Raw genomic sequence first — 27819 nt, forward strand, 5'->3', positions numbered from 1 at the left:
TAGCACTGCATATTTGCAATGTTGATCCATGCTATATAAATATAATATAAGCAAATCAGAGTGCTTATAAATTGATGCCCATAAGGCTGTCGGTCTTTGAAAACACGCAATGCTTTTAAATTCCAGTAGATGGCAGTGTTGTCTGGTGCCCAGAATCAACGTATTTCGTCTACAAACAACAATCGGTGAATATAATTGCATTCTGAAATCAAGGAAAGGGCGACTTTGGCACACTTTACATCATAAACTGAGAAATAGAACAACAGGAAATGGCACGGATTATTCAGGACAACAGATGTTTTGACATCGTCTCCTTTATTGCAAATCGAAATGTAAAGCTATTCCTGCTGTCACAGGCGAGCAGAATCAAGCTTCAACCAGACGTCCGCACAACAGGATTCCAAGCCACGCCCCCGCAAAGGCTTTTATTTAAATGAGCAACACGGTTGTTTTACTGCTACATTCCACAAAGCAACAACGATTGGACACGATCATCGGGCCAGAAGGTGGAAGGGAGAGACAGGGGCAGCAGCTTCAAGCTGATCGCGCACTCTGATACAGTGTGGAGCACGCCTTGCATCGGGTACTGAGCATCCAGCCATGACCATCTCCCAGCAGCTGGGCAGACACTGTACCATCCAGTTGCCCTGCCTCACCAAGGTAAGGGACTCTGTTGCGTGGGCAATGAGGGGACCCGCCATAACTGTTATATAATTACAAAATGTATACTTTAGTTCACTTATATTGCCCAACATGGTTCTATAATTTCTGGTGCTATTTAAATGAATATGTCGTCACGATTTAATGAATGTATGTAGGCCTTTTCATTTTTCTAACTCGTTTTAAATTAAAGTTGATTGGAGTAATGTTGTATCTGTGTATTATTTAATCTACTACTGGGCGCCACGCCCACGAGAAATTGCACTTTTTGACTGCGAAGCCGAGCGGATTGGGCCACCCAAAGCTGTAGTTGTGCTGCCACTATCCCCTGTCAGCTTTTCTCCTAATTGCCAAATATTGGACCTGGCATCTTTTGGCGTGTTTCCCCTGTCTTTTTGCTTCTGACCTCCTGGTTTTGGTCATATGCTGGACTTTGTTTTGCTGGTTTACCGTCTTTGCGCACTTTCTCCCTGCTGTTCAGTGTTAAGGTGGAAGTGCTCCGACTGTAAATTGTGTCATGATTGGAGTTTCCCTGAAAGGCGTATTTTGATTTACCACTAAATCCTTAGTACGGTGGTGCGCTGTGGATGCTCTAGGCCTGTAAGTCAAATGCTGCTAGTGGGACTGCAGCACTGATTGTGCCACCCACACAAGCTGCCTTTCAAAGGGTTCTCAGACTTGCCACTGCAGTGTCTGTGCTCAGTTTTTACTGCCATGTCGACTTGGCAAGTGCACTTGCCATGCCCTAACACTCCCTTGTCTTACATATAAGACACCCCTCAAGTAGGCCCAAGGTACCCCTGTGGGCAGGGTGCAGTGCATGTCAAAGGTGGTACAGTGCATGTCAAAGGTGGGACATGTACTGGTGTGTTGTACGTGCCCTGGTTGTGAAATACGGTGCATTTTGTTTTTACTGTTGACAAGCAATCTCTACCATATGTTAACACAGGAACTGCTTTGTAACACGCTTACAAATAAAGTTGGCCAAGGAGAGTTGATAGAAAAGTAAAGTTTAGCATGCCCAAACTCAGGATTTAACAAGCATTTGCAATGCAATAGGTCTCACATTAGGAACGTTTGAACTATTGGTATTGTAAATGACAAATATTTTATTTATGTGTTGGTTTTGAAAATAGCGAAATTAATCACTTTCTCATTTACAATGCCAATAGTTATAACTTTTGCCAATGTAACACCTATAGCATTTGTAAAGCAATATGTGATGTATTTACGTGACTTAGATGTATTGATATTACAAATAACAATGGCTTTTGAATTTTTTAAATAATTAATACTTAAATAAAAGTTATTGTAATTTATAATGGCAATAGCTTAAACTTTTGTAAATAACTTTTGTGAAGATTATGTTCAGTGTATTTTATTGTGACGAAAATCCAAGAACAGAAGTGAAACATTAACATCTTTTTGTGACATTTATAATAAAGCTTGAAACATTGAGAGTACATATTTGAATCAGTTGTTGTTGAATGGTTGCACAGATTGATGATGTGGTTGCGCTGAGTGATGTTGCGGTGGTGACAAGTGATGCTGTGGCGTTCAGTGATGCTGTATTAACGCATAGTGATGTTGTGGTGCCCCTGAGTGATGCTGTGGTTGTGCTGAGCGATGCTATGGTGATGCGATAGATAGATAGAGTGAGTGCGATAGATAGAGTGAGGGCGATTGATAGTGGGAGGGCGATAGATAGATAGAGTGAGGGCGATAGATAGATAGAGTGAGGGCGATAGATAGATAGATAGATAGATAGATAGATAGATAGATAGATAGATAGATAGATAGATAGACAGAGTGAGTGAGGGCGATAAATAGATAGATAGAGTGATAGAGTGATGGCGATAGATAGATAGATAGAGTGATAGAGTGATGGGGATAGATAGAGTGAGGGCGATAGATAGATAGATAGATAGATAGATAGATAGATAGATAGATAGATAGATAGATAGATAGATAGATAGATAGAGTGAGGGCGATAGAGTGAGGGCGATAGATAGAGGGCGATAGATAGATAGATAGATAGATAGATAGATAGATAGATAGATAGATAGATAGATAGATAGATAGATAGATAGAGTGAGGGCAATAGATAGATAGATAGATAGATAGATAGATAGATAGATAGATAGATAGAGTGAGGGCGATGGATAGATAGAGTGAGGGAGATAGATAGATAGGTAGTTAGATAGATAGATAGATAGATAGATAGATAGATAGATAGATAGATAGATAGATAGATAGATAGATAGAGTGAGTGAGGGCGATAGATAGATAGAGAGAGGGAGATAGATAGATAGATAGATAGGTAGATAGATAGATAGATAGATAGATAGATAGATAGATAGATAGATAGATAGATAGATAGATAGATAGATAGGTAGATAGATAGATAGATAGATAGATAGATAGATAGATAGATAGATAGATAGATAGATAGAGTGAGGGCGATAGATAGATAGAGAGAGATAGATAGATAGATAGATAGATAGATAGATAGATAGATAGATAGATAGATAGATAGATAGATAGATAGATAGATAGATAGATGTGTGTGGATGGGCCCGGACTTGACAACATACCACAACAAGGCAGAGGTGGAGAAGGGTACAAGGCGGAGGGGGAGAAGGGTGCAAGGGGGTGGGGGAGAAGGGTGCAAGGCAGAGAGGAGACGGGTGCAAGGCAGAGGGTGAGAAAGGTGCAAGGTAGAGAAGGACGCAAGTCGGAGGGGGAGAAGGGTGCAAGGCAGAGGGCGAGAAGGGTGCAAGGAAGAGGGGAGAAGGGTGCAAGGTAGAGAAGGGTGCAAGGCAGAGAGGAGAAGGGTGCAAGGGAGAGATGAGAAGGCTGCAAGGGGAGGGTGAGAAGGGTGCAAGGGGAGGGTGAGAACGGTGCACGGCAGAGGGGAGAAGGGTGCAAGGGGAGGGGGGAAATGGGAATAATGTACTAGGAGACAAATATTTGGCTCAGTATTTACATATGTGGCTTAACAGCTAGAGCAACTGACTTACAAGCTGGGGAACCAGGTTCGAGTCTGGTGGGAGGCTCAAGCACCCTGTAATTTTGGGCAAATCCATTAACCTCCCCGCTATATAAAGCTGTAACAAAAAATAAAGTCCATTCTGAACATGTGTTTGGGTGAGACACTGCCCTACCGAGATCCTAACATAAGAGGGCGCTGTCACTGCGAGGCTGCGTCTCCACTGTGCCTTACAGCAGGGGTCGGTGTCACATGTCAAGATCAATGCCATCAGCCGTGACTTGGCCCTTCAGAGTTCACAGTATCATGTATACCAGGACATGCTCCTTGCTGCTGCCTTCTGTTTTCCTAAGTAGTCAAGATACGCAGTGGCGTTATCGGAGCCCACGCTGGGACACTATGGGGCACAGCGGTGCTGCCCGGCCGACTGCCGATATCAAAGCAGGCTCCATCAGCACGCCTGGCACATCAGCCCACTGTTTCAAGTCACTGTTTGCAGTGGCTCGGATTAGTTTTGATTAGCTAAAACATCCATCAAAAAGACAAATATACGTTTTCCTGAGATGACTCCTTGTAGAGAGAGTGAGGCGGTGAGAGAGAGAGAAATGATGGAGAATAAAGCATAAGAAAATGAAGAGGTGCAATAGGAGGAAAAGCTAGAGGTTGTAACGAAAGACAGGTAGGATGATGCAGGAATGAACGAAGGATGTTAGGAAATTGAAAAAAGGGAAAGAAGGGTAAGAGAAAATGAGTTATGGGAAAGAAAGAGCCCGAAAACTGAAACTAAAGGTAGGAAATGAAGAAAGCAATGAACAGATGAAGATGAAAAGAAGCGGGGAGAGTTGGAAGAAAAGAGTAAAACAGAAAGTAGTGGAAGGGAAAAAAATTAAAGAACTAGTGATCTCTGCCTTCTTCTCCATTACCGCGTGCCACCATTCTTTGGGGCACAATGCAACTCCGCCACAGTGCCATTCCACAAGTGTGTGCCTATTCTAGTCTTCAGGTACATGTGTACGGATAAACACATAAGGAAAGAGTAACGTTTGTGTCGCCTGTCCATTGCTAAGCTCATCATTTTATCACATGCCAAAGGCATACAATGATGCACAAAAGTAACCTAAACATTGCTAAAAAGTATCTTTGCATCACAAATATTTGTTTCATTTGACATTTGTGGCAGTTGAATCAGAATTCACGATTTTTACTATATGATAAAATATTAAGAGGAAAGGTTCTACAGACAAGCCAACAAATATGGAGTGAGAAAAATAAGGGGGGTGGGAGGACCGGGAACAAGGGTGATGGGGAGGGGAGTACAGCAGGTGGGCGAGGGAGAATAGTAAGAAAAAAGATGAGCAAGGAAAAGGGCTATTGTATATACAATTTCAGAATGTAATTTAATCTATAAACCACCCACACAGCTCACAGTTTAGTGCTGTGATTAACTCCTTCAGGCTAAACTGGCTCCTGTCCACATTAGCACTCACCCTCCCTCAATGACCCTAAACTCTCGGGAAAAGGGATGTTTACCAGCAATCACTTTTCTTTTTTTGGGGAGTTGGTGGGGTATAAAATGCATCTATGAGATACAGAATAAAATCTATGGTGATTGCAGTCTTCATTTATATTTTAGTCCCTTATACATTTCGATACAAGAGCTCCATAGGAGGCGTAATGACCATCTTAAGAGTAAATAGCATGAGGTGAGAGAAATACTTCTCTCAGAGGAGCCAAAAGCCACTATATGATTATTGTACGTAACGGTTTGCAATAAGTTTACAAAAAGCTGTGTAAGACTTAGAAATAATTCTGTGGATGCGGTCATCAGAGACTGTTTTAAACTCAATGGACTCAAACTTTAGTACACTACCACTAAAATGATATTGTAACTGAAAAAGTGAAGTCTTTTTTTTTTACTGTAAAGCTGGCCAAAGGACATTAGAGCGCTTGACAATATAAACAATTTACATTACACATTTTCTTTTCTTATTGTGAACAGAGAGATTACGCGCTTTTTCCAGAATCACAGGAGGTTGTGCCCAAGCCAGGGTTCCAACCTAGTTTCCCCGGTTTCTAAGATGGCAGCTCTAGCCCATGGAACGGCATTACTAACAAAACGTCATTCAGAGAATAGCAATGGGTCTCATGTCTGTAGAATTACTCTTCGATGTATTATTATTCATGGCGGATGCAACCACATGAAGGACTCAAAGCGAAGGAACCCTACAGGCCACAGGGTGGTAGTGTAGTGTAGTTCCTATATTTCCAATAGGCTCTGCGCATAGGAATAATATATACTATAGATTAGACGTAGGACTGAGGTCGACTTGGTCTCTATCAAATATATTAGACTTAATTGTGAGTGCCAGCTAGCTCAGAGGTCACTAGAAACTTTCTTGAATAAACAAGAAGGTATTAGTTTCTGACAACTGCATAAACATGACAACTTTGTTTCCAAAGAATAAGAAATATATCTCTAGAGTTGCGGAAACAATAGATAGTTATTTCACTCAGTCAATAGTGCATGCTTCGTTTCACCAGAGGTGCAGAGAAATAGAGAGATGGGCGTTTTCAATAAAAGTATTTATTGAACAGTCTTCTTTCTCATGCAGAAGAAATGAACTCCTACAATCGTAATGCTGGTTGCGAAGTACAATGCATACAGTACGAAAAGTATTATAAAATAATACTGTAAAAGCATCATATGGTTTCTAAGCCATAACATACATAGAATACATACATTAATAAATAAAGACTAAAAGTACTCAACTGGTGCTTCTAAAATACTCCTACCCCGGTGTACCTAACCTAAGTCTAGTATGAGAGAAGAAGTAAGTGAGGTGTAGCTTAGTTTCAGTATTCTTTGCCAAGAATCTATCCAAGAATTCTCAAGGGTCTAATCAGCTCTGTACCTTGGTTTTAGAATGAAGGAGGTCTGGTATCTCTCTCTCAGGACTCGATTTCCCAACAACCCGCAAGGGTAGCATGGAAACACTGGAACTGGATTTCTCGGCAAGAGAAAATACAGCGTCATACTCAGCGTGTCTGCTGGAGGGTCACCTTCCTTCCGCACTTGCTGGGGCAAACTGTGTCGTGTATGTAGATAGTCGAACTGCTCCAAACCACCGTATCTTTGCCTGGGCAAGTGTGGGCATATTTATACCTTGAAAGGGGCTGAGTTGGACGTAAGGTTGGACATAATAACGTCATCAAAGACTCAGTTCTTTGGAAACTCCATGAGTTCTTGGATAAATCAATATTCAAACAAGGGGAGGTCCCTGACTGCTTAAGGCAGGTTTTTTCAAGAAATTGTTGTGGATTTTTGGAACTAGTGGAAGCAGCCTGGCCGTATTTGGACTGCCTGAGCTATGTCTTAATATGGTTATGATTTCTATGCCTATATAAGGATATGGTGATCTATACCTATATAAGGGCATGAATCGGGAAAATTACACTAGGGTCCTAAAATGCTCTACAACACCAACTGTTCGAAAAAGAATTTCCTGTTCTCTAAGAACAGTTCTACTTTAAGTAGATTACTTTGTGCCAAAAGAGTTCCATTTTGGAAAAAGTCAAATCTAAATAGTAGAATAAATAGGGTTCCAAAGTTAGAAGCTTTGTTTTTCAAAAACGAAGGCAGAATTCAGAGTTCATGGAACGCTGTGTGCAGATTTCAAAAGTTATTCTCTGTGTCAGGAGAAAACATCAAATCGTCTAAGCTGGCAAAAAAATCATCTACCACAGTAGGTGAAAGTGGAACTACTTCATTTAGTAGATCAATTATGCACACATGAGAAGCATCGCCGTCAGCATCAGTCGCATTAGCGATGTTCGCAGTAGAGGGTACCTGTGTGCCTGTTGTTCCACGTACCTCACCATTAGCTGTAGTTGCTGGTGAGATCTCTATGAATGCCGTCATCAGGATTGGCAGCCGTTGGGGGCAACACGATACATGAGTCGTTAACGGACCTAGCAAAGCATCAACATCCGTTGGCAGTGCTGATGGAAGTGTAAGACAAGCGTCCAACATGCATTCTTCTCCGCAAAGCAGGCATCGTAGAACAGGTAAGATGCAATCTTGTCAGATTGGTCTGAACGAAAGAAACCATGTGGTATTCAGATCTCTTAAACGAGCCAAGCCAAGAATCTGTGTAATTCTGTCACAGTACCGCATGGCCTGGAGAGCGTTCTCCATGGTAGTCTGGGTATCGTTGGTGACTGGACTTGCCATATCAGAGCAGAAGAAACAAAAATAGAATTCCTGCTACAAGTCCCAAAATGAGAGGCAGGCCGCCGAACATAGAGTGCACGAAATTTGGAAAAATGCCTAGGACTGCTTCAAAGGGTGCTAACAGTCCTGAAAAAACTGCCTTAAATACATGTACAATACCACTCGTATCAGACATGTTTAAGATACGACCTAACATTTCTGCAAAATGTATTGGACAGTTCGTTGATGATAGGGCTTGTATCGCAGCAGAAGTCCTTACGATTTGCAGATCATACGTTTCTCTGGACGAGGTCAGTGGCAAAGTTTTTTGCAAAAGAATGATTTTCATTCTGCTTAAAGTATCAATTCGTATAGAAGAGATATTCAGTGAAGGCCAATGTGGCGACTCCCTGTCTGTCTTGTTTTTAGGAAACAATACTTGCATACAGCAAGTGACCCTGGCTGAAAAAGTAGCGAGATAGGCTATACCTGGCATCATTCCACAACAGCTGTGATCACTCAACATTATGTAGCAACCATTGGATAGCTGCCTAAAAACTGGGTCTATCACCGCTGCTGGAGAACCGTGCAGGTGGCAAGAATGGTTATTTTAAGATCCCTCGCAGGCTCCTTGTAAATTAATACAGTGACACAAAAGTGTACCACTTAGTGAGTTCTTACAATTTTGTCCACTGAGAAATACCTCCTTTCCCCCACTCCAACATTTGTGTGTGTATGGTAAATTCCAGCTCTACTTAATGTACTCTTTACCCAACCTTTGAAACAGGCCCGCTGGTATATGTCTTAAGCAATACTGAAACTGGAAAATCATCACTGGTATCATGATGGTGCCATGTAATATCCATTGCACGACTGGCTTCTCGGAAAGAGTTAATGGAAATCTTTACAGTTTTTCTATGCTCAGCACCGTATAGTCTGCTCCTCTTTGTGCCAAAAAGATTTGTCTATCTGTAAGGTTAAATACAGTAAACAATGACGTGGTGTTAATTAGACGCCATGGCACGTAGCCTGAACAGAGATTTTGTAACGTCCAGCCTAGCAGCATTATAGAACGTAATTGAGACTGACCATGTTGTAACATTAGCAAGTCCTGCTCTATTATGTCAATGGCAGAGGATACAATGCTGTACAAAGAATACATTCTGGAGGACAGAGTTGTTAACCCATTGTCCACTACAGAGAGAGCTTTCGCTAAAATAATATGATCAATTTCTCGTATTCTGTCTGCAGTTTCCATTTGCGTTACTTTCCATGCTTCATTGTGAGCAGCGTATATACTGGCGTAGATGAAACATTTTTGACGTGGTTTACGAGGTCCAAGTAAGAAGTCTCGTAAAGGAACGTCTTCTTTAAGTAAAGTTAAGCGTTGTTTAATTTCTGGAAGTGTGGATTTCTGTAGCCATTCAAGGCATAGTTTTCCTACACTGTATGTTGTCTCTGGGAATATCTTGGATTTGGCCTAGTTACTTTAAACCCTTGTGCTTTGTTCAGGAATCTATCTTGACAGTTATTCGTGTCTGTGGGCCAGATTAACCATGTTTTCCAATCAGGATTAGTTCTGTTCTGTTGTAAAATCTGTTTTACGTCTACCTCCTCATATGCAGTGCTATTACTGTCAGGTGTGGGCTTAGGTATGGACGGTTTGTTTACATCTTTTATCTTAGCCAAGCCAAGACAAGATGTTTGCTGAACATTGTCATTTAAAAACATGATTTGTTCTGTGATAATGCAGGCTCTAAATAAGGCTTCTAAACCTTGCACCTGCCAGTCTTTTGTGCCCCAGACAGTTTTTGTCTCAATGTTGTCTCTCCAAAAGTTAAAACCTAATGTAGACAGCTGAGCATAAAAGGTCGCAGAATAAATGTGTTTAGTATTAGTCAACATGTTTTCATTCCTGTCTTATTCGTATGTTTGAAATAAAACGTTTCTGGATTTGTGACATTAACCCTGAGAAGTATGGAAACTTTTCATAAAATGTTTTTGAACTGCTTTTTGGTGGTGTTGGACAATGTTCCCATGGATTATAAGTAAAAAAAATTCTAGGGTTTGCAGATTTGTGCAAATAATGGTGACCATAATGATTAAAACAATACATTTGTTCATAATCTGATGAAACTTCTAAGTATTCATGTTTTGTGAATTTAGCTGACATTTCTAAATCTGTCCTCAAGTAATTAACAGTTTCAAAGTCCCAATCATCAGAAAATGTGCTGGGTGAGACAAAGACACTCAAACCTTAAACTGGTGTGGAATTTTCAACAGTTCCACCGGGCCATGAATGTTATAATCAGTTGTGTCCCATGCTATGCAACCAGGTATAGGAACAGCTGTGATATTCACTGATGACAGGTCTCTTCGCTCACGATGAGATGATTTGTGAGGTTTCAAGAGCAAGTGGATATTCTTACTTGCTGTGTCCATTGTACTGTATTTTCCATCTATCATCTTTCCCAAACTTAAAACAAGAATGAGCCAAAGTAGAAAAATAGTACGCCTAACACAATCCAAAATTCAACCCATGGTGAAACCAGATATGTATTTTCAAGTTGATGTAAGAGTTCTGCTAATTTTTCTTTGAAAGTTTTATTAGCTGGCGTATTTTCAGGTTCACTGGGATCCTCGGAAAATGTATCAAAGTTGATGAAATAGCCAGAGGCAGTTCTGTCAATTGTTGGAATTGCATCAGGATTGTTTGGAATCACTGAAGCTGTTTCTTCCACTGTCATATTAGTATAGTCAAAGGCTATATCATTGTAGACAGGTGTTTCTTAATGAACTGTTATTTGGGTCTCAAGAGGTACCAGTTCCACGGCTTGGTTGCATAGTCCTTCTTTTCTCACTGCAGGTTTATCAAAGGTGATAAATCTTTCTGTTTGAACCTCTTGGATTGTAGCAAGATTTTGTTGTCTGCTACATTTTGGGAGTCCACTGGGCCTACTACTTATTATCGACCACATGATGTGGTTTGACCAGGTTGATGACACAACTCTGTTCTCCCTTTTTCCAGCAAGGGGCGGTAGTAACACTGATCTTGTTCCGTGGATTGCTAAGACAGGTACTGGTTTTCTGTAAGAAGGCCCAAATTCCTTCTTCACCGCGATCTTTTCCCTGACTAGATCCCCAATCTTTAGAATCCTTTCAGGTCTTGCTAGGACAGGTGGTTTTTCTTCAGTGGTCTTTGGCTTCTGTATAGTGTTACTCAGACTTCTTGTTTCATTTAAGTCCTGCAAAACAGCCAAACGGTCTTTAATATCAAAAGGTTTTTGTTCCACCACTGAAGTGTGACGATCAAGATCCTGGATGAGCATTCTAGTACCAAATAGTATTTCATATGGAGTGATTCCACCAGGAGAATTTCTTGACAGATTATTAAGACTAATTTGGACACTTATTAGATGTTTGACCCACCCGTCACCCAAGCCTAATACCCTAGCTGTTATAGATTGCTTTATGTCACATTTTTTTCTTTCCACTACCGCATTTCCCTCAGGATGGAATGGACTTGAGTACTGTAATGCAACGCCCAAGCTGGCCATGGCCTCTTTGTAAACTCGAGAGCTAAACACAGGACCCTGGTCAGAATGTAGCGTGCCGATTGCGTATGTGCTGAAAAAGACTCGCAAATCTTTTATAACAGTTAGGGCGTCAGCCGAGTGCTGAGGCCACATCCAAATGAATCTTGTTCTAATAGTTGTGGGACCGCATCCGTCCATGGTGACATCTGTGTGTAGAACGTGTAAAGCTGTCTAACAGTGGTGTCTGTACTGGGCTGGCTATACTGTAGTCAGGCATCTGGTGGCTTTCAAAGCTATGATCTCTGTAACAGGTATCACAGCTAATTCCGAATTTGTAAATATGGGCATTCATCCCTGGCCATCAGTACATCTCTTTCAGTTCTATTAGAGATTTTGAGATCCCTTGATGTGTCAGACCCTCTACCATATGTGCTTCTTCTATCAAAGCACCTCTGCATTTCCTGTTTGGAATTACTCTGTCCCCCACTCCTGGGATTCGAGCAAAAGGAATGCAGTGTGCATCAATTATGTATGTATATTCGAGTGGATAGTTTAGAGGTAACGTAGCTCCGCTGCCTTTGCTAGTGGCAATGACAGCTGGCATTGTTTCACCATCTATTTTTGTTTTAGAACGAGTGATTGTAGCTACGGAAGCCATTTGCACAGCTGCCTTCGCAGCTTCATCAGCCAATGAATTCCCTACAACGTGAACGCCATCACGCTGATGACTCAGTGTATGGATCATGTGAGTCTTTTTGTAGTTCTTTCTGTAATAGAACTACTTGTTCCCAAAGCATTTTTTGCTTTATTGTGCCACCTTTTGTGTCTTTGAAACCATTTTGAACCCAGTTCTGCAGATATTCATTGTAAGACTGGACGCAGTAATACGAATCACACACTATGAGTGTGGGGAATTCGCGATCGGTATTTTCAAGTTCCATCTTGTAAGCCTGTAGTTCAGCTCGTTGAGCTGTACAGTCTCCGAGTGATTGAGTTTTAGTGACCATAGGTCGAAATTTCCCTTTGCGCCAGCGACCTTCAACAATCGCGCATGCAGCACTATAGGCTTGTTTACCCCCAGTTGCGGGCTGTGCTGATCCGTATGTATAAATTATACATCCGTAATGTTCTAGTGGCAGAATCTTGGTCGGCAGAGGACATTCGTGTTCGTATTGTAGAAATTCTTGTGTTTTCAAGTAGGGGACAAAAACGTATTCAACGTCTGTTGCAGCAAGAGAATGAACCCTTTGTATCCATCTTAGATGTAAAGCTATAGCATTTGGAATGCTCGCTTTCATTACTGCCTCTACAGCAGGTACAGGTGTAACGATCATTATGGGTTTACCCTGCGCGAGAGCTCTTTCTTTTTCTACTGCAGTTTGAACCGCTGTCAGTATCTTTTCTGTAGAAGTGAATTTCATTTCAGCTTGTATGTACAAGTGTGATTTATATGCTATTGGTACCTTTTCACCTTCATTAAAGGTTAGGTATGTGAATCCGGATTTCCCTGGGATGATTCGGATCACAAGATTGCGCATGTTGTTGCATGTCTGTAACTGTGTTTTTTTACCATGTCTGTTTGCACTGAACGCAAAATTTCTGTGTGTTTTTGAGTCCAATTAGTTGGTTTAAAATCAGGTTTTATTAGTTCGTAGAGAGGTTTAACCCTTTCTGCATAATTTAGAACATAAGTTCTTCCAAAATTCAGGAAACCTAGAATTGACTGTAAGTTTTCCAGCATTTTTGGAGGTTTGACAGAGCACATTTCTCTAGAAAGTTTGCTGCAAGGCTTTTGCCTTCACTTGAAAGTTTGTATCCTAAAAAAAGGACGTTGAGGTGGACAATTCGTGATTTCTTAAAACTGAATTTGCACCCTTCAAAGTCGAACCCAAGTATTATGGTGTTCACTCTTTTCAAGTGCACGTCCAAATCATCGCCTGTAAGACAGATGTCATCGACATGAGATAATGCCTCATCATCATACGTTTGTAGTAACTCAGTTACTCTGGCTGAAAATAACCCTGGACTATTCTTGAATCCCTGGGGGAGATGGCAAAATTGACGCTGTGTCCCCATAATTGAGAAAGTGGTCAAGTGCCTGCTTTCTGGTGCAATATTTTGACAGAAGAAACCATTGGAAATATCTAATGTGGTTTTATATTTTTTATGTAACAATGTTATTCATCGTGCTGCACTGTGTGCATTTTGTACAGCAAATGTTTTGCAACAAGAGTTTAAGTGTCTGTAGTCCAAAAGTAGACAATATGCATTGTCTGACTTGGAGACAGGATACAATGGATTGTTCATAAATGAGTTGCATGTTTCAATCACCCCTTGGTAATCAAGTTGATTTAAAATCTCCCTGACCTGTTTTTTAGCTTCCTGTTTAACAGGATATTGTCTTTGCATTGTTGGTTGAGTTCTTAACTGGATTTATGGTAAGGAGAATCCTCATCCTATCCTACGTGATTTTTGTATAATGCTGGAGACTGGGCTACAGCCCATTTCTGGCATAGGTGTATATTTTATGAATTGGAATGTGATTAGAGAAGGCTGGCATAACGATCTCTTCGCCATAAGGGCACTCCCTGACAAATTCAGGTGGCCAGTCTTGTTCAGCTAGAAGAATGTCATAACCCTTAGATAGCTTCTCCCAAAAGAGTGCTTTTATTTTTCTAGTTATTTCCCCCTCCATCCGGAGTGTTACTTCATATAACTTATGTCGCACACTGACCCTGGTGTCGGCAGTTTCAACTTTATTGCATTCATTCAAGTCCACTGTCTCCAAATGATCCTTCAGGATCTTGAGAGCTATGGTCACATCTGCTGCGCTGTCTAGCATTGTCTGAGCCCACTCCCCATTCTTGAGTTGTGTCCTCAAGATCCTCGGCATGTCTGATTTTTAGACTTGCTACCTTCTTCTTGGTAAATTGAGTTTTCTTATTTTTTGGAACGTGCTGTTCGTCTTTGGACTTCACACGTTCTTCCTTTTGTTCTGATCGTCCTCTTTCGGATTTCTGCGAGCAAGTCTGAAAGGTACTAGAGGAACGTATATCGTATCTTGATATCTAACAGGTTTTCTCAAATTATCCCTATTTCTGAGGTTATACCTCTTTTCAGAGGGCTCCTTTTCAGGAGACCTACCTCTGAACTGAGAGCGTTTCTTTTTAGGAAGTGTCTGTTTAGTATTTTCCCACTTTTTTTCAGGAGTAGTGAGATTATTTTTAATAAAAACTTTTTCAGGATTTTCTGTTAGTTCGGGTTTTACTGGTTCCCCCCAAACCATCTCTTCCTAGTTCTTCATGGGATTTTTCAATAATTCTTGCAAGTTCATATGGTTGCTCTGGTATATCAGTTTCTTTTAGTTTTTGGCGGATTGCCACGGATGCTGCTTCACCTTTGATGTTAGCTAATAGTATAGCCGAGACCTGTTTGAAATCTTTTAGTCATTTCATACAAGATTTAAGGCAGGTTCTGGTCCGTATTTATTTTGAATCTGTCTTAGGACGTCTGGTATTACCGCCATAGACGGAACACCATGTGTTTTTATGCAGATTGAAGCAAAGACTGTACCCCAAGTCACAGTCCTCCACGTGTGGTGCGATCCCCATTGGTAAACAGATTGTCAGAATTCTGTGTTTTTCATGAGGTGTACTATCGGGAAATACTGCCTCTATTTGAGTAATTTTTTTAGCTAACCAGAACGGAATTTGTTCCCGTTTTGCGGGTAATTTGCCAATGACTGATTGTATAGTTTGTGGTGTAATTTTGTTTGTGTTCCCCTGTTGAGGGGTGTGCTGTGGAATTCTTATAGTAGGTTGGACTGTTAAAGTCAGCATGGCATATTGAACCAACTGTCTATGTATTTTTATTAACTGTTTCAGCTGAGCTAACATTTCTGGACCTGTCATTTGTTCAATGGCAGGATGTGGTGTATAGCTGGCTAATACCGGCCATGTTTCTCCTGGTCTACCTAGTGGACTGAGCCTGGTAATGTGATTTTGATGTTGTAGGGCGCCTTTAAACCAGAGCTGATGCTCTTGGTAAGTTAATGGAATTTCAACATCCTCGAAAGGAACGTATTCCACTGGAGGTTCCTCTACTTTGTAGTAGTGGAACTCGTGTGTTACTGGATTTGCTGCAGGAAACAGAATCCATGAATAGAATACCTCTGTCTGCCAATATTCATGTGCCTCTATAACAAATATTACTTTACCACCGCTTGATGATACTCCATTATTTATAAGCTTTATAGTGATTGTTTTCCTAATATTTACCGGGATGAGTATAGCATCCGGGTCATTCTGTTGTAGACTTGTGTCGTCTAAAACTGCCCGAGCTAATGCTGCAGCTCTCTCCCTTTCGTCATCACTCTCCGTCATTTTGTTGACCGAAAGTTTGCAGAGCAAGTTTCAAGGAAACAAAGATAAGGTACACAATATTTTTGGAACACTGTATCCTTCAACGTTGAACAAACCAAAAAATGAATACATAGTATTTTCGTCCTACTCGGTTATGGCGGATATTATATCCTTTTACCCACTCCAGACGTCTATTGGAGTATTTTACGGGAAAAAGGGGTCTGTGTGAAAAGCACAACTGAGTTACTCTAGTATCTAGCATTAAATTAGTGCCTTACCAAAGTTGGGCACCATGTAGTGTAGTTCCTATATTGCCAATAGAGTCTGCGCATTGGAATAATATATACTATAGTGAGGTAATTGAAATTTTTACGGTCAAGTATGTCCCCTAACGTGTACCCCAACGTCTCGATGTACATGCTTAAAGTACATGTAATTTCCCTCCATGACCGAATATGAAGACGCAAATACATTTGCGTCCAACGTTACAATGTCCTATTTCTGATCCACCATGAATGGATCGATAATTCAGTTCCTAACCATGCCATGCCAACGTCTTTACATGGTACACTTTTACGTTTTTCCTGGCTCTGCCGAGCTAGGCCCTGATTTCTGTCTCCGAGCCCTTTCTGCTTTCTGCCTCTGAAAGCTGCAGCATGGACACGTATCCCTGACCTCTGCCTTACTTCCTGCCAAGCGAAGCGGTGCCTGGCTCAACCTGGCCTGCCTGCCAAGCCAGTATTTTGCCTTCAAGTTATCTGTTCGGCCTCCTCGAAAATACATTCCTGTCTAGTGATTTAGGTAAACATCTCCCCGGTTGCAGAGCAAAGAGCAAGCCTTCCTGTTTCCATGCAAGTAATTTACAGTTCCCGTTGCCATAGTAGGCCCATGGCCCCGCACGTAGACACGTAGACACATATGCACGCACTAGCATTCAGTATAGAATAGCCTCTGCTCGAGAGACCTTTTACTCCAGATAATACATCCTCCAAACATAAGATACCAGATATGTTATAGGTCCAGGTCGTTCTGACATCCCAGACTTCTGTCTCCTCTACTAGTGTTAAAGTTCTCCCCAGTTACACGTCTATGTCACCTCACGCTAGCTGCGCGCGCATCCGCACTTCCTGCTGACTCTGCAGATTACCTCTATGCATACACCCACTTATGACACTTTCTGTGACGTCCACATTACGTCCACATTATACGCCTCCATGTACGCCTATTACACGCCTTTTTTCACGCCCCCTGCTACGCACATGTGTTCTTATCTTCTCCTTTTCACTTGTTACGCCTCCTATATGCAATGCTAATGTACCGTTTTACTATATATATTGTGCACTGTTAATATAACGTTGACTGTCCCTTCCCGAACCCTAGTGGTGACGGAACATGATATCCTACCTCGAGGTTCATTGTGCATTGTCCATTAAAACCCGTATGACTCAGATACCACGGACTCTGCCTCTCATTTGAATGAGCTGTCTTGTAATGATATTATGCGGAAAAACTGATTAGGTAAATTTATTTACCACATAATTTGGCGCCCGAACAGGGACCCCTCCCCCACCCCACGCGCCGGCGATGCGTCGCAGGCCTTGCCCCCTGCCACAGCCGTGACGGACACCTATGCGCATCTGCAGGTTTTCCTGTATCTCCCTCAGGCCTACGGAGGTGACGGAGACTGCGGTCGACATCCAGACGAGGCGGTGAGGAGTGCGGAGGATCCCGACCAGAGCCCAGCCGAGAGTAGCAGTGTCCGAGGTATCCAGAGGCCCACCTGTTCCGAAGTGTTGAGGCGCATGCGTAGAAGTAGAAGTCCAGTCCAGTCCGAGGCCTTCAAGTTCAAGTATTGCTCCCGGTGAGTACCGTTGCTAGGGACGCATCTAGACGGGTGCATTAGTTTGTGTCCGGTCAAGACAGGTCTGGGTACACAGTCCTGGTCCGTACGTGTTCACTTAGGTGAGCGCGGTATGACGTGTCTCTTTATGGGACCGGTCTGTACTGTTTAGCAGTGCATCTAGTGATTCAGTAATCCAGTGATTCAGTATTCGAGTCTTCTAGCATTATCTCACGTGATTCCTAGCATTGTGTTTTATGTACTAGACAGTATCTATTCGAAATGTTTTAATGTGTTTTATGTCGTGGTATGAATGACTGTTTGCTTTTCATTACTGTGTTTATTGTGTCCGAGTCAAAGTAATAATGCCACTGTTTCCGAAGTTACGTCAGATAGGAACTAGGAAAGGGATACTCGAGGAAGCAGTTCCTGTCCCGCCTAGGGACACTCCAGGATATTTTATGTACCACAAGCATGGCTTAGACGCTGTGTTGTATTTAGATTTGTGGGTGGACTACACAAAGAATCTGGAAGAGAAGTTTAGATGGCCTGTCTCAGGGACATGGGATGCCGAGTGCATCATGAGAGTAGAAGAAGCGTTATGGAAAAAGAAAGCCAGACAATCTCAGAAAGATGCCATAGAATTGTGGCGTAAAGAATCGCATAGAAGAACAGAAAAAGCATTCAGGAAAGAAGAGAGAAGTAGAGAAGAATCCGAAAAAGCCAAAGAAAAAGAGTTACTGGAAGAAGGAGAACAGGTCAGATCAGAACAATTAGACCGCCAAAGAAATGCACTCCTTACAGGCATGTATCCAGTTCTTGCCGAGGGCCTGCCCAAGGCGACCCCGGAAGTACCCCGTAACTTGCCACCACCATTGGTTCCGACTAAAGTACGTCACAATAAGACCGCAGCAGATATTTTCCTTTCTTCCTATTTAGATGATGTAGCTCCCGCATATACTAATATTCCCGTACATCCGGCTAATAATAATCTGCCACAGCATATTCCGGCTGATCAAGCCACGACCCCTCCACGCCGAGATTTACTTCCCCCACCTGCTGCCACTTCCCCTTCTGCTGCTGCTGCTACTGGTCCCCCTATTTCTGGTCCTCTTAACCCTTTTGCTACAGATGCGGCTCAGTCGTCCCCGTTAAATGTACCTTTCCCACACGCAATGACGTCAAGTCATGTTCATGGTTCTGACTCAGGAGGTGCTTCAGGAGGTCCCTATCACACCCCGCCACAATTACATCGAGTGACAATGAGAGAGTTAGCTACACAGCGTACTCCGGCAGCGATGCCCCATGAAAAACTTAAACAGTATCTAACGGATTGTAGATATGATCCAGTACCTGGCAAGGCAGGAGACATGATGTTAGCCTCGTTACGTCTACGACGTGTTACAGATTATCTGATGTTATTACCAGAAATGCCAGAACATCTAGACAACATATATCATTTTATTAGAACAGGAGAGAGGCCAGAATGTGTTCGAGAAGCCATGGCATATCAGAAAGTAGAAACACAAGGTTTACTACTACGATTCTTGATAAATTGTTTGATAAGGGAACAAGATCAGACAGGTGTTGTTAAGGAAGAGATGAAAGTACTGACAAAATGGAGTCAAAATATTGCGGAAGGTAAACATGACAGACAGAATTGTATAGAAGCTATGACCAGAAAGGTTCGTAAAGAAATAGTAGCGATACATACCAGACAGAAAGCCGAAAAAGAAGCCGAGACAGACAAAAACGACTCCTCGGAGGAGGAGGAGGTAGAAGCAGAGACTTCAGCAGAGACAGAAGATAGAATAGCGTATGTAGGTAGAGCGAAACCTCCTAGACAGTATCCTTTAAGCAGTCCTTTTGACAGACCCATTCGTCTAGAAAACAAGAAACGTCTCCTTTCCCCCATTCCAGAACTATGTTCTCTTGAACATGTATTCCAACAGACCGATAATATACTGAAAGAAAGATTAGGTTACTACGAACTTCATACAATGCATGAACAGAAACTGGCACGGTCCGCAGTACAGTGGGCTGGTGATAGCCACGTATATAATGATGACGCAGTAGCGCAAACATTTTTAAGTCTTTCCCCAGACGAACAGCGATTAGTTGGCATGTATATGATCCAACATCTCATTACACAGTATGAAAACCAACATTCTGATCCGGGTCCCTTATATGAGTTATTAGACGACTTACTTCTGAAAAGATGGAGAGGCCTAGGTACCGATTTGATTAATACGATTCTAGAACAACGTCACAAATTCAGAACTTTCCTAACTCCACATTTTGTTCCAGTTCCACCCCCAGTAAGACAACCATATCACCTAGACAGACAGAACCCTTTACGAGAAGTACATCCAATCCGGAAGCCAGATGATACTCTTGAACGCGTATTCGTATACACTCCTTTGACTAAAATGGAATTATTGGAAATGAAGAAAATTGTGCCTTGTCACGATAAAGATCCTGCAGGTTTTCACCGTGAATTAAAAGACATGTTACTGATGGGAGATTACACGTATTCAGACATCCTTAAAATGTTAAAAGTATTGTTGCCAGCAGGGATTTACGAAAAACTGAAAGAGAAGGAATGGGAGGTGGGAGATAAAAAGATTGTATGGACCGAATTAGAAGACGAAGACAAGACGCGTACCCCAGGTTTAGGTCTTGGGGAAAAAATTAAAGCATTACCAGGATTATTAGTACAAGTTTTGCCTAGATTACTGACAGTTAAGAAAGAGGATTGGGATACAATCTCAGCCTGTAAGCCGAAACAAGACGAGGATACTAGTGATTTTTATTCTAGATTCGAGAAATGTTTTATTATTAATAGTGGCCTGAAAACCAGTAGCGAGTCATATCCACATCTCTTTGTGACCAAATTGGTTGAGAATTCCTTACCCCAGGTTAAGAACAGAGTATTGAAAGTCGAAAGTACATGGCAAGCTAATACGCCTTCCCAAATGTTACAAATGTTACAGTACCACCAGAATAGAATCCGAGAGGAACACGATCATGAACAGAGACGCCTGAAAGACACTAAAATGAAAGTATTAGTTGCCCAGTCTGTTCCAGCAGATGGTCAGAAGAGGGGTAACATGCAGAACACACAGACTAATCATCCAACAGGTCCTGTTAAAGGAAATTGCAATTATTGCAAGCAGCCAGGTCATTTTATAAGTGATTGTGCCGTTCTGAAACACAATATTGCTACAGGCAAAACGAAAGAAAGACCACGTCCGCCTAGACAGGATCAGGTCCAGCAACATACTCCGCAGAATGTACAGCCTATGCATATTCCACAACAGACCGTAGCGGTACCACAGCCCCAGCCCATTGCCGCAACACAGCATGTTACACAGCAGATGTACCAGTATGCACAGTCAGAGTATCCAGATTACCAACAGTATTCATGAAACAGCCTAGAGAGGGAAGTAGGTTTGCCTCTCATCGAGATTCCTGTAGATCAAGAGGGTCCTTATGTACATAGTCAGGTATTAGGAAAAGACAGAACATTTTTGATTGACACAGGGGCAAGCAGAACTACCATTAGTCATGACGAGGTTCCAGGGGCACCCCTCTCAGGCTCACAGAATGTTTCCCTTGGATTTTCATGAAAACCTATTGTTAATGAAGTATCGAAACCAGTTCCCCTTGCAGTTGGCCCATTGTCCGGTACTACAGATTTATTGCTTACGAAATCATGTCCAGAAAACCTGCTTGGTATTAAAACGCTGAAAGCTCTAGGAGCTGTAATTTGTTGTTCTCCGGAAGGAGTGAGATTGTTTTTACGTGAATTCAAGGGTCACTATGTGTTGAGAGATTTTGATCCCCGATTACAGAATGTACCACAGCATTTATGGGCACAAGGTCCGACTGATGTAGGTTGCATGCATATTACACCATATCGTGTTACTCTTAGAGAAGGTGTTGTTCTGCCCAGAATCCGACAATACAAATTGCCACCTGAGGCTGTAGCAGCCTTATTGAAAATCATTGACGAGCTTATTGCTCAAGGAGTAGTTGTAGAAACTGACTCCAATATTTGTAATTCTCCAATCATTCCGATTCTTAAACGTACTGATCCAAATGCACCTCCAGTTTATCGACTAGTGATTGACCTTAGAGAGCTTAACAAATGTATCATACCTCAGTATCCAGTGGTCCCAGATATTTCATCCCTATTGACTGCCATTGATTCCGAAGCGGTGTTCTTTACTGTAATAGATCTCAAGAATGCCTTCTTTAGTGTTCCCATTGATCCGGAAAGCCAGTACCTTTTCGGATTCAGTTTAAATGGCCGAAGCTTTAAATTTGCACGTGCACCTCAAGGGTTCACGGAAAGTCCGAGTATCTATAGCCAAGCATTGAAAAGACAGCTTGACAGTATCCACATGCCTGCTAACACTGCCCTACTTCAGTACGTCGATGATCTATTGATCACCGCCCGAAGTGAACAAGATTGTGAACATGCATCTCTGACAGTCCTATATTTTCTGGCCGACAAGGGACACAAAGTGTCTCCTTCGAAGCTGCAATTCTGTGTTCAGCAAGTTGTGTACCTTGGTCACTTGCTGTCCAAGAGGGGGAGACAGCTAACACCTGACCGCATCCAGTTAATTGTACATATGCCACAACCCAAGACACAAAAGGAAGTACGGGCCTTTATAGGCCTCACTTCTTACTGTAGACAATGGATCCCTCAGTACGCATATCTAGCCAAGCCCCTTATACAGTTGACAACCCAGGAGGCAGCGTCATCGACTGTCCTTCCTTGGACTCAGGAATATACACAAGCCTTTGACGACTTGAAGAAAGCTCTATGTCAAGCTCCTGTTTTAGCGACACCATGTTACAGCAAACCGTATACACTTTTTGTCACAGAACGCGAAGGTACTGCATTGTCAGTACTCACCCAAGATCAAGCAGGTTCACACAAACCATGTGCTTATTTTTCCAGTACATTAGATCCAGTAGCCCAGGCTCTGCCTGCGTGCTTAAAATCTGTAGCAGCAACAGCTCTAGCAATCAGACAAAGTGATTCCATAGTATTAGGACACCAATTGACAGTACAGGTTCCACATTCCGTGGAAGTTCTTTTAAACCGAACACAGACTCAGCACTTGACTATAGCACGACTGACAGGTTATGAATTGACATTATTCCAGCCACACATAGAAATCAGACGCTGCAATACACTGAATCCTGCTACACTTTTACCGTTAAGTACAACAGACCCTATGTCACATGACTGTGTGGAAGTCATTAACACTATGACGAAACCCAGACAAGACTTGACAGACATCGCATTACCAGATCCAGACCTGACACTTTATGTGGATGGTTCATGTATGAGAACAAGTACAGGAGAGTTAGTGGCCGCATACGCAGTGACCACTGACACTGAAGTCATAGAAACACATCCTATTGACACCCTGTCTGCCCAAGCTGCAGAACTCATTGCTCTGACTCAAGCCTGTATTCGAGCCAAGAACCTGAAAGTTAACATATACACAGATTCCCGTTATGCATTCGGAGTTGTACACGACTTCGGAGTCCTTTGGCAAGAGAGAGGTTTCTTAACTTCCCACGGTGCCAAGATACAGCACGGTCCCCTCATTCAAGCTCTGTTAGAAGCAATACATTTGCCTACAGCCATAGCCATCATGAAGTGTAAAGCACATACGAAAGTCACAGATACCATTTCCCAGGGTAACGACCTAGCAGATCGAACAGCCAAGCATACAGCTCAGACTCATACTCATACGACTGATATGACAAAGACAGTAGTTCCGACACATTGCATGACAGTTAGGGATCCCGCACTAGATGTCATTGACATACAGACACATGCTACTCCAGACGAAATCAAGAAATGGACAGAACTAGGAGGGATCCAGACAGAACAGGGATGGATGACGAAGGGAAAAGCCACATGGTTTCTCCCCGACTCTATGGATTAAGTTATCATTAACACAGCACATAGTCCTGCACATTTAGGAGAAAAAGCTATGTTAGACAGTATTCAAAACCTTTGGTTCAATAAGCATTTACGAGCAGCAGCAAAACAGAAAGTGCGTACTTGCATGATCTGTTGTCAGTTCAACCCAGGTAAAGGCATTCCCGTAGAGCAAGGTGGATTTCATCCTCCTGATCACCCTTTTGAAGTCCTCCAGATGGATTATATCCAGATGGAACGTTGTCGAGGATTCAAGTATGTCCTCGTAGTTGTATGTGCACTTTCCCGATGGACAGAAGCATATCCAGTCCCAGATTACACTGCCGTGACCACTGCCAAGCAGTTGGTTCGCGAATTTTTCCCGAGGTTTGGTTTGCCTCGTGTATTCAGATAACGGACAGCCATTCTCGTCCGAGCTTATAAAGCAGGTTTCCCTCTTGTTAGGTTACCAATGGAAGTTCCACTGTGTTCGGCATCCCGAAGCAGCTGGATTAGTAGAGAGACACAATCAGACTCTGAAAACTCGCCTTGCCAAGGTCTGTGCAGAAAAGGGTGTAGACTGGATAGTAGCCCTTCCAGTTGCTCTCTTCTATATGTGAATGGTAGCCCATTCTAGGACAGGGCTATCCCCGTATGAGGTGGTTTTTGGCCGGCCACCGAATATGTGAAGAACGCCTCTGCCCCGTAAATTAACCGATGTTGACAGTACTATGCTGACAGATTACCTTGCTTCCTTGATGTCTGCACTACAATCATGTCGTTCACAGGTCGCCGCAGCCTTTCCAGACAACACCGAGGTGAAGCCACACAAGATCGTCCCTGGTGACTTCGTCTACGTTTGCAACTTTGACCGGTCAAGCCCTCTGGAGCCCCGTTGGAAGGAACCTAAGATCGTTTTGATGACCACAAGGACTGCCGTCAAACTTGAGGGCAGAAAAAGCTGGCTCGATTCGAGCCACGTCAAGAAGTGTTATGGACTTCCGCCAAAAACTGTTTCCCAGGACTGCCGCATTCCAATCATTGATACTAAACTCCCCCTGGTAGAGAAAACTCCGTCCCAGGAGTACAGATTAAAGTTGAGGTCTAGTAAGTCAGACAGTTTAATTGTTTAAGTCCCCCCCTGGGTGAAGCGGTTAGACAGGTTCCTGACATGTACAAGATAGACCCACATAGTGAGAGAGATAGACGGGAGATCAAGAAACAGAAATATTGCAAGAATCTCCGAAGCCGTTGTATTATAACTTTACTTGTCATGTTTTTTCTGAGTCTTACGATTATATGCCTAAGCTATATGTTACACGTATATTTTCCTATACAAGCACATTCTTCTTTCAATGACACTGCAGACCACACCTTTAGTGATCTGCCCCCGCACGAACTTTCTTATCGACTTGCACTGCGCAACAATTCTTTCATCCGTATGTTACATCAGTCCCTCCAGACCAGCAATGCCACTAATTGCTGGGTATGTGGCCGACTCCCTCCCTACCAGAAAATGACGGGAGCCTTGCCTCTTTTTCCTTACCCGTTTACACATAATGGTTCATGTGGTGCATGGTTTACATTAATGTCCTCGTTAGACAGCAAGTCCAAAGTTTCCCAAGGTAATTGGATATGGGGAGACCTGAATACAGTTATGAATAAGGCCTGTTTCCCCGACAAGGAGGGTCTTCCCCAAATGACAGGTACCGATCTAGAAAACGAAGTATATGGATTAGGTAATTTTACACTTAGCCTCATGATTTTGAATGTCCAGTCAGAAACTATTTTGAACTTACCCTCAATATCGGTTTTACCAGTGAAAGGTGACCTATGCGTTAGAAAGAATGGTTCAGTACATCTAGGACACAGCGATTGTAATACAGTTATTGAATTCAGTGATAAAGGCAAGTCTATATTCAAGGCTTCTCGACATTCCTATTTCATTTGTGGCCATACAGCTTATATACGTTTACCTCTAGACTGGGATGGTACTTGGTACATTGCATTCCTACTGCCACCTGTTTTTCTAGCCCCATCTGACTACCATAGAAATTCTCATCTCATTCATGTTAGACCCAAGAGAGATCTCCCGATTGTCGATTACACCGAAACGACATGGAAACAATACACAGATTTCAATAAAGGATTCTTTCCTTATCTAGGAACTGTCTCAAATAGTAAACTGATACGTAAATTGACCAGAACCCTTGAAGCAGTAGTAAATGAAACTACTTTTGCCCTAGGTAACTTAACAGAAGAGCAGTCTGCTATGAGACTTGTCGTTCTTCAAAATCGTCTCGTCCTTGACGTCATCCTGGCAGATAGGGGCGGGGCTTGTAGAGTCATCGGATCCAGTTGTTGCGTTTTCATTCCTAATAACGCACCGTCAGTATATAGAGCCATAACTCGGCTCCACAAGATTGCAAGTCAGATACCCCAGAATCCAGGCACCTGGACCTGGTCCGGTTGGCTCTGGAGCGTGATATCAGCCTGGGGATGGAAAGTCCTATCATTCCTTGGAATAATCCTACTCATAGTATTCAGTTGTTGTCTATGTCTACAATGTGGGCCAGCGATTTGCGGCTTGTGCGCCACATCATGTATTCTCCATCCAAGTCCACGTTCTCGTACCCGAATGAAAAAAGATGAGCAAATGATGTTATATGAAAAGATAGATTGACTCATGAAGATTGATATATCCTGAAGGGAACGTAGGGGACAAGGAGGGAATGAGGTAATTGAAATTTTTATGGTCAAGTATGTCCCCTAACGTGTACCCCAACGTCTCCATGTACGTGCTTAAAGTACATGTAATTTCCCTCCATGACCGAATATGAAGACGCAAATACATTTGCGTCCAACGTTACCATGTCCTATTTCTGATCCACCATGAATGGATCGATAATTCAGTTCCTAACCATGCCATGCCAACGTCTTTACATGGTACACTTTTACGTTTTTCCTGGCTCTGCCGAGCTAGGCCCTGATTTCTGTCTCCGAGCCCTTTCTGCTTTCTGCCTCTGATAGCTGCAGCATGGACACGTATCCCTGACCTCTGCCTTACTTCCTGCCAAGTGAAGCGGTGCCTGGCTCAACCTGGCCTGCCTGCCAAGCCAGTATTTTGCCTTCAAGTTATCTGTTCGGCCTCCTCGAAAATATATTCCTGTCTAGTGATTTAGGTAAACATCTCCCCGGCTGCAGAGCAAAGAGCAAGCCTTCCTGTTTCCATGCAAGTAATTTACAGTTCCCGTTGCCATATTAGGCCCATGGCTCCGCACGTAGACACGTAGACACATATGCACGCACTAGCATTCAGTATAGAATAGCCTCTGCTCGAGAGACCTTTTACTCCAGACAATACATCCTCCAAACATAAGATACCAGATATGTTATAGGTCCAGGTCGTTCTGACATCCCAGACTTCTATCTCCTCTACTAGTGTTAAAGTTCTCCCCAGTTACACGTCTATGTCACGTCATGGTAGCTGCGCGCGCATCCGCACTTCCTGCTGACTCTGCAGACTACCTCTATGCATACATCCACTTATGACACTTTCTGTGACGTCCACATTACGTCCACATTATACGCCTCCGTGTACGCCTATTACACGCCTTCTTTCACGCCCCCTGCTACGCACATGTGTTCTTATCTTCTCCTTTTCACTTGTTACGCCTCCTATATGCAATGCTAATGTACCGTTTTACTATATATATTGTGCACTGTTAATATACCGTTGACTGTCCCTTCCCGAACCCTAGTGGTGACGGAACATGATATCCTACCTCGAGGTTCATTGTTCATTGTCCATTAAAACCCGTATGACTCAGATACCACGGACTCTGCCTCTCATTTGAATGAGCTGTCTTGTAATAATATTATGCGGAAAAACTGATTAGGTAAATTTATTTACCACAATAGATTAGACGTAGGACTGAGGTCGACTAGGTCTCTATCGAATATATTAGACTTAAGTGTGAGTGCCAGCTAGCTCAGAGGTCACTTGAAACTTTCTCGAATAAACAAGAAGGGATTCGTTTCTGACAACCGCATAAACATGACAACTTTGTTCTGAAGAATAAGAAATATATCTCTAGAGTCGCAGAAACAATAGATAGTTATTTCACTCAGTCAATCATTCATGCTTCGTTTCACCAAAGGTGCAGAGAAATAGAGAGACAGGCGTTTTCAATAAAAGTGTTTATTGAACAGTCTTCTTTCTCATGCAGACAAAATGAACTGCTACAATTGTAATGCTGGTTGCGAAGTACAA

General features: G+C 42.5%; 1 protein-coding gene across 1 annotated transcript in view; it reads left to right on the top strand.

Moving 5' to 3' along the window:
• The first annotated feature begins 436 nt into the window (after positions 1-436).
• RGS11 (regulator of G protein signaling 11) overlaps positions 437-27819 on the top strand; it is a 1486254-nt gene continuing 1458871 nt past the window's right edge. Inside the window, exon 1 of the mRNA XM_086939774.1 lies at positions 437-660. Within this exon, the coding sequence (XP_086795900.1) occupies positions 601-660 (60 nt within the window). The 5' untranslated portion in view covers positions 437-600. The remainder of the gene's footprint in view (positions 661-27819) is intronic.

The sequence above is a fragment of the Lissotriton vulgaris genome, chromosome 10 (genome assembly GCF_964263255.1).
Source record: "Lissotriton vulgaris chromosome 10, aLisVul1.2, whole genome shotgun sequence".
In the NCBI taxonomy this organism is placed as follows: domain Eukaryota; kingdom Metazoa; phylum Chordata; class Amphibia; order Caudata; family Salamandridae; genus Lissotriton; species Lissotriton vulgaris.